At 33.5% G+C, this 8,591-nt stretch overlaps 1 protein-coding gene across 1 annotated transcript; it reads left to right on the plus strand.

Moving 5' to 3' along the window:
• Positions 1–716: 716 nt before the first annotated feature.
• Positions 717–1,511, plus strand: LOC147808056 (uncharacterized). The gene is made up of 2 exons (XM_087166849.1): positions 717–948; positions 1,177–1,511. Exons 1-2 carry the CDS (start codon positions 717–719, stop codon positions 1,509–1,511), a joined length of 567 nt encoding a protein of 188 aa, XP_087022975.1.
• Positions 1,512–8,591: the final 7,080 nt, after the last annotated feature.

Below are 8,591 nucleotides of genomic sequence, written 5' to 3' on the forward strand. Positions count from 1 at the left end.
AAATGCGAAGAAATTTGGCTAATTTTTCTTCAGCTTTAATTGTTTCTATTACGTTTTACGAAAATATTAAATCACATAATACTTTATACACAATAAATGAAGTTTGAAGTCTGGAATGTCAGGTGACAGGAGTCTTCAAACTTAGCCTAAGGGTTACTTTGATCCTCAAGAAAGTCCCGAGGGCCAAAACATTGTCAGAAAAGGTATTATCTAAAGGGATAGAACTTGTCATTTCTCTTCGTAGCTTTAGAAATCAAAGAAAAAGAAAAGCTGCTTTTGCGGTTTTGTTACTATTTTAAATATTTTCGGAAACATTTTGAGTACATTGACTGTTTTGCGCGCTAACAAGCTGCTCTTCACATCAAAATAGTTCGAAGTTCCTCGAAGTTGTCTTGAAAAGCACGCAGGTTTTCATTTCGAAACTAGCCAGCGAAAATGATATCTATACTGCTCAAAAAAATTAGGGGAGCACATGGTTTTAGTGAAATTACGCAAATATTTACACCGATAAGTAACAAAAAAGTAATCATTTATAATGTAAGACCGAGCAGGAAAAAGAAGAAGAAAACTTCATATGCAAATAAAAGTTCTTGACGTCACAAACCAGAAAAGAAGATAAGAGCAGAAATTGGGATGTAGCAGAGACGTCTGTTTCACTGCCGTAATTCAGAAAGATAATTTCTCAGTTATTGTTTTTGAGAAATGGTGACTTGAAAATGTCTCAACAACGTGATTTACCTGAATCCATTGCATGGCGCATCATCGGCAGACTGGAATCCGGGCAAACACAACGCAGCGTGGCGGACGCTGTTGGAATCAGCAGAAGTGTCGTTGCAAGGCTATGGAATCGATTCCAGGAGACTGGAAATGTGAGTTGTCGGCCAGGGCAAGGTCGGCACCGTGCAACAACTGCAGCTGATGACCGGTATATACAGTTAACAGCTCGTCGTAACAGAACAGACAATGCTACTCAGCTGCAAAGACAGTTTCTCGTGGCAACAGGACGAAGATTTTCCACTTAAACAATACGGAATAGGCTCCATCAGGGAGGTCTCTATGCTCGTAAGCCCATGGTCTGCATTCCATTGACCTCGAGCCACCGTGCGGCTAGCAGAAGATGGGCTGCTGAACATCAAGATTAGGAGCAACGCGATTGGAGCCATGTATTGTTTACAGACGAGTCTCGATTCAGTCTGGAGAGTGACACCCGACGTGTTTTGGTGTGGAGGGAAAGGGGAACTCGAAATAACCCCACTTTCATTCGTGAAAGGTCACACTACAGACGAGCTGGTTGGATGGTGTGGGGTGGAATAAGCATAGGTGGACGTACGGACCTGCATATCATTCGGAACGGTACTTTGACGGCCCGCAGATATGCAGACGAGATATTGAGACCTCATGTCATACCATACGCAGCAGCCATTGGTGATTCCTTTGTTTTACAAGATGATAATGCGAGACCACATACAGCTCGTCTTGTGAAGAGCATGCTGGAAGCTGAAACAATATAACGTATGGAATACCCTACACCCTCTCCTGACCTGAATCCAATCGAGCATGTTTGGGACGTGCTCGGGGGACGCATTGCTGCGAGACCAAGCCCTCCATTAACTCTCCGTGACTTGGAGATTGCCCTTCTTTAGGAGTGGAACTGTATTCCCCGAACTCTCATCGATACCATCATCGCATCCATGGGAAACAGGTGTGCAACAGTCTTAGCTGTTCGAGGAGACCACATGCCTTATTAACAGTACTGCATCACTTCCAAACATTACTTTTCTATCGTTTACATGTAAACCAATTGTTGCCTTAAATCAGCTTTTTGTTTTTTTTTCCATAGTTTCCATGAATTAAAGATTAATTCCATATGTTTTTACGTCTTTTTTTCTGTATCGTGCATTGATACGTATGCACTATCCATTTCATGCAGCTCTGTGGATGTTTCGCACGATTTTCTTACTTTCTTTGCTTGCTCCCCTAATTTTTTTGAGCAGTGTATGTCCTGAGAGTTCAGTTCTAATCACTTTATCAGTTTTATTTAAACTTTTTTTTTATAGATTAACGAATTTGGTTCTATTTGAGACGAGTTTCTTATCTTTTCGTTTTCCTTCATGAATAAATGAAAAATTATCATGTTAAAATATAAATATTTGTAGATAAAAAAGTTAAAATAGATTATCTTCTGATTACTCAACCTCTATACCACAATTTATTGCAAAATAAACTTTCCAGAAAAAAAATGGTAACCATAATTTTGATGAATGAGGCAGGGGGTTGCATTTACAGTGGTTGGCTAGCAGCAGGGAGTGTCTCTAGTTAATAAAAATATTTAAAACTGAGGAATTCTAAATAAATTCTAGGTGCAGAAATTTTAAGCTAAATGACTAACAAATGAGCCGCGTGGGCTCCGAGGATAGAGAATTCACCTCCCAATGAGGCAACCCAGGTTCGAATCTGAGGAGTGGCTGGTTGTTAGAAATCTTCTCCCGGCTAGCACTGGCCACAGTACTAACATAGATATCCTTAGTGATAGATAGAATTGGAGAATGGGAGGGAATGCCCTTGCCATCGGGCTAATCATGGGATTTTTTTGTAGTTTTCCTCTCCAAGTAAAGCAAAAGCCAAATTAGTTCCATCAAAAAGTCTTACACTAAGGCTAATTTGTCCCAATGATTGATCCAGAAGTTCTCTTGTATTCTGAATTGGGTACAAAATAAAAAGACTACGGAGCTTAACATTGATAGTCGTAAACACAGAATTTTGTCGGCTGTTCAACACCGGTTGTAAAATAAAATGAAATATCGAATTGGACAAAGTACGTCATCAACTACTCTTCTTTGTATATAGCTTAGTTGAAATCCGTAGTAGAATATAAATTTATCTCAATTAAAAGTATAATTCATGTAGTTTAACCAATTTTAAATAATTTTATCAAGAAACTTAAAAACACGAGTTAGAATATAACGAAAACTGTCCTTTTAAGAAGCAATATTCATTTGCCAATGCTCGATACCATCTTCAAAAATGTTTAATGCATATCTGAAATAAATATTCAATGCTTTTAACCATTTAAGAACTAAACTTCAGTATTCCAAAAACAAGACTAAAATGTGAAAGCTTCAAGTATCTCCAAGTCATGCGTGAAAGATTCCGCTAAATTATTCTGAAGAATTGGGTCGGCTGTTCAACGCCAGTTATAAAATAAAATTTTTAACTCACAATTGTAAGCATTTTATATTTATACGTAATTTAAGAATTATTGCAAATTCATTGTACTTTCAATTATAACAAACAATATTCCTTTTAAAGTGTTTATAACCACAAGTAAATGGTGACACAAAGTTTATAGTTATAAGTCCCTTCTTTAGATTAGAACTATACCCATTCACCTCACGAAACTTCCCATGCGGTTTGAGTGAGGGAGAAAACACGTTTGCGTGGAAGCTTTCCCAAGTCCCAATTAAACTTTCCGACTTAGTTTTGGAGTCTTAATGACCACTCATGTACCATTCCTCCTTCAACCTGCTTTTCAGTCGTTGTGTGTGAAGACTCTTAAAGCACTTTAGCAGTATTCGTGCACGTGAACTGATTCGAGTACATTCTCTAACTACACCGATAGCTGAATTTAGTTTCAAGTGGTTATTCAAAAGGGAATGAAGAAAGATATTTATTATTCCGACACGCAGTCATTTTTGAGAAGGATTCATTTTTTTTTTGGAATTTAACTTAAATCTTAAAATTAAAAAAATTATGCTGCATAGTAATTTAGTTCAAATAAATTCAGAGAGCATTCAAACTTAATATCGCAATCTGGTGAGAAATATCCACGTCGTTTCTTTATGTTCGAATTTAAATTAAAATATTTAATTTAACTCTGTCACTAAACCGTTATCGATTTAGAATAATAAAAGATAATCATTTTATTCACGTAGTTTTCAACTCTAAGGGGATCTTTTATCCCCTAAGCTGAAAATTACAAAACACACTGCACAATTAGAAATTTAAGGAGCCGTATTAGCCCAGTGGTTAGAGAAATGGACTCCTGACCGGAAGGGCCGATGTACGATCTTCGATTTCGCTACGACACAATGAGTACATACGATATATGTGGTCGTATAATCTGTAGAATCAGAAAAGTTTTGTAGTCCGTCGGTGTACCGTTGGTAGAGGGATCTGATGAAAATTTTCTTCCTCTGCAGATCTATGTCTAAATTGAAGAAATGAGAATCACGAATCAGTGGTGCTGCTTTCGACTCAAAGGTCTCTGAGCAAAGAGGTACTTTCACTCTTGTCCTTTTCTCTTGTCAAAGACACATCTTCCTGACTTAATGCACAAAAAGGCCAACAGCTAACAAGCTTAGCTTGTCCAAGAGTGATTAGAAACAGCAACAAAAACATAAATGACAAACATGTATTGAACCGAAATGCTGTTTAAATTTGTTGCAGCCATAAAATAATACTACGTACTTTTAAAATTTATTACATGATGCTGTGGCTAATTTTGAACGGAAGCATAGTTTAATTTAACGCCTTATTAATGTTGAAGCAATTGCGTTCCGTATTATAGCTCAATGCACTAATATCATGGTTCTACTTTTTATTTTATTATCTACTTTTTATCTAAGTTTTCCGATATTGTACAGATAGCTAATTTTCTCATGAAACACCATGGTCCTTGTACAGCTGGGAAGTATTCGCCGTAGTACCAGTTGTAGTACTGTTTTTAGAAAGTTTAAATTCTGGAGGATTTGAGTGCCTTACGCGATTTTATGAACTGTAGAGGGTTAAAATACATAATTCAAATGACTTAAAGTCTCAAATTCTTATCTTTATATTAAAATAATGCTTAGTTTTATTAATCATTTACTCTGTCTTCATAACATTTAGGAAGTACTGTCTGTTTAATTAAAGAATTCCTCCCATCATAGAGCCTAAGGTTGTATGTTACTATAAAAACAAAAAAGGGCGCATTTTTAGTAGAGGCTATTTCGATACTTCTCTCATCATCCCAAAAAAAATATTTTTCCTACATTTATCTCCCTTTTCTAGTTAAAATAGCTTAACCCCGTAACCATAGTTTTCTTGGCATTACTCTAAGCTAGCAGTTTTCAAACGGTTTTCCGCGGGTCCCTAGGGTTCCGTCAAAGAGGCAAAGGAGTTCAGAGGGTAAAGGCTTTTTTAAACAATTTTTTAAATATTTCTGAAATCTGTAATTACATTTAGACCCAATATCAACTTAATATTTCGGTTCCTTTACGACATTATTTAAACTAAATTGCAAATAAGAAGAATTTGCAATATTTTTAAATATATATAAATGCAACATAAAAAAAGGCTTCAACTATTCTTTTTATGTTATTCCTTAATATAAATCTTCTCCTTCATTTGTTATTCAAAACTAGACCTCACACTTAGTTATTCACTTCCTCGTTTCCTATTCTATTTTTAGACTTCAAGTATGTGTGAATTTTTTTAAACACTTTTCAATTTTCCCTTTATTAACTGTGAGAATTGTATTATTCCCTCCATCTGTTTGATGAATCAATTTAATTACTCAGGTTTCCCTAAGACATAACATATTATGGGACTATTTTGCAAGATTTCCCCTAATTCTTATTCTGGAGCACTTCAATTTTTTGGAAATTCATTTTTTGATTATAATGGTTAATTAAAGTTTAATTTGCTCCTTATATATATATATATATATATATATATATATATATATATATATATATATATATATATATATATATATATATATATATATATATATATATATATATATATATATATATATATATATATATATATATTCAAAATAAAGTAGTCTTTCATTGGTTGTTACGTCTGCAATTGTCTTTTTATACTTAATTTATACATTCAGTGTTCCGCCGAAAGAACATTGGACTATTTAAGGTTCCAGAATCCAAAATCGGGAACCCTGGCTCAAGACAACTGGCGAGTGGAGTTATTTCATTAGAAAATAGTACTTTATATTTTAGTATTTCTTTGTCTTGCCCTCATAACAGTTCTTGCATACTATGTCTTTGTAACAATATAAAAATTCCAACTTTGCTTTTGTCTCATAATTTTATTTTAGTTTGCACTTAGATACTGTCCTACTGACAGAATAATAATTCATACAGTATATAACTGTTCATACAGTAAATAACTGTATTAATCATACAGTATAATAACTGTTGCATAGTTATAAGTTCGTTTTGAACTTATAACTATGTAACAGTTTCTTCTTTTCCTTTTTCATCAAGCCGAAAACAATCTTAGTAGTTTTCATGGTGTTACTTTATGTCACCATAACAATAATATAGTTCTAACTTACAAAGTGTCCTCATAACAATATAACAGCTAGTACTTTCGTTTTGCCCTTTATAACAGTAGAGCAGTTTCTGCTTGCTTTTTGTACAAACAAAAATAAAGTTCCTACGAGCGAAAGCCATTGCACATTTGATCCAACCTTTTTGAAAACTATTTTAAATTACTCTCGTGAAAGTGCTGAAAATTTATTTTCTGATTCGAAGCACATCCGATATAGTCATTGAGTATGAGTATTCTGGAAAAGTAATTCAGAAAACAAACTTCAGCGGATCGGAAACGGATAACTTTATCTCAAGGAAAGAGTCATTTTCGGTCTCGAAACTTTTTTTAAAAAAAAACGAAAATTCCATATATTATTTTTTTTCTAACTCCCGGTCTATAAAATGTCTTGAGTAGACTCAAGATGCAGGGATTACTGCAGTGGATGGATAAATGTATGTGGTGAATGAAATCAAATTCTGAATGACATTGAAGGTAGAATTCATATTTGGCAAAGAAAAGTTCAACATATATTGGCATTTCCATCACTTTTTCAGCGATAAAAAATGCAATCTTCCATTTCATGAATATACATTATATTGTTATGAGTTCACTTTGGCAACTGCGGTTTGAATCTGATATTTTTAAGCAGTTACTTCTGTTTTTGCTGCATGTTTCGAACTTGTATTGTGAAATTTTCACTGTATTGCTTAAGATGTATCCATTAAGTAACCAAGCAACACGAAATATATCGAACAAAATTGAAATTAATTATATTAATCATTAATTTTTACGATCGTAAAATGTAATCGCGTCCTTTCCCAGCTTCTGGTTCCTGAAATCTTCTCACATCTTTTTTTACAAATATATTTCACCATTAATCTTAGTTTAAAACAACTTGTCTTCACTGGATTTCGAGGTTCGATTTCTCGTTATAAAGGCTGTGTGTCGGATTGGATTATAATTAATATATTGATAAGCTAGTGATTCGGAATCACATGTGACGTTATATCTTCAGTGATTTTACTGTTTACAAAATTCACGTACAATTGGGTAGTTGGGGTAGCGTAATGCAAAATTGAGTGATTACCACCACTCTTTGTCTTGTAATTTATTGTAATTATTAGCTCCCTAGACTACAAATAATCATAATGGAAGAACTCAGAATTTCATGAATAACCCATTAGTATTGCTCTCATTTGCATAATGATGAAATAAAAGTTTTAAAAAATTACCTCATGTATGCATATTTGTTTAAAATTTAGTTACTATATGCATTTTATTCTACATTCGATCCTCAGCTACATCATGAACGTACACAGGAATAATTTTAGAAAAGGAAGATGTAAAATTGTTTTCGGATAAAACCAGTAAAAAAATGTCTTAGTCTTATTAAGTTACCAAATAAATAGAAATTAGACTCACATGTTTGAGTTCCATTAGAAAACTAAAACAATTCGGCTCATATAATATTCAAAAATAAAAGTTGAGAGTGCTATACATATGTACAAAAAAAAGGAGAAAGAAACCACTCACTATGTTTTAAATAGTAAGGCATTTGCAAGTATAAGTAATCAAGAATGAATGGATTTGCGATCAAGTGTTTGATTTAAAATATATAACTGAAATATAGAAGCTATAAAATCCTGAAATATATATAAAGAATACAACTTATAAATAATTTTAAGGGTCATTATATATTTAAATTTGAAACCCAAATTCAAAGGGAGCTTTCGTCTCAAGATTTGGCGCAAACTAACCTTCACGGAGGACATAAGCCACGAAAATCTTCCACGGTAAACCCAATGACAAGAGAATTCTAGCGCATGATCCGTCTCACACTTAAGATTAGTTTACGTCAGCTCTGTAGTCAGTGCGAGCAATCGTAGGAATTCGAATTTGGTCACCTCATTTCCACAGTGAGCACTCTATTACCTAATGCTACGTCGGCTCGTATAGTCACATGCTTGTAAAATTTGTGTTAGCAAATATTAAAAAAAATATAATATAATATTAAATAATAAATAATATAATATAATATTAAATAATAAATAATATAATATAATATTAAATAATAAATAATATAATATAATATTAAATATAAATATTTTGTCATGTTCGAGACAAAAATTTAGAATCACCCAAATATTTGTTATGTCTCAAGTCTGCCAAAAATGACCAATGATTTAAAAATCAGTTAACAATAAAAACGTAGCATTCTGATTTGGGAATCATGGAGTTTATTCTCCCAAAACTTTCAAAATTAGTTGTAGATT

This window comes from Parasteatoda tepidariorum, chromosome 6 (assembly GCF_982258835.1).
Source record: "Parasteatoda tepidariorum strain Cologne lab strain chromosome 6, Ptep-v5.0, whole genome shotgun sequence".
In the NCBI taxonomy this organism is placed as follows: domain Eukaryota; kingdom Metazoa; phylum Arthropoda; class Arachnida; order Araneae; family Theridiidae; genus Parasteatoda; species Parasteatoda tepidariorum.

Coding starts and splice junctions, on each gene's coding strand:
- LOC147808056 (XM_087166849.1), top strand. CDS start 717: ATGTCTCAACAACGTGATTTACCTGAATCCATTGCATGGCGCATCATC. Junction 949..1,176: donor TATACAGTTAACAGCTCGTC/GTAACAGAACAG, acceptor TATTGTTTACAG/ACGAGTCTCGATTCAGTCTG.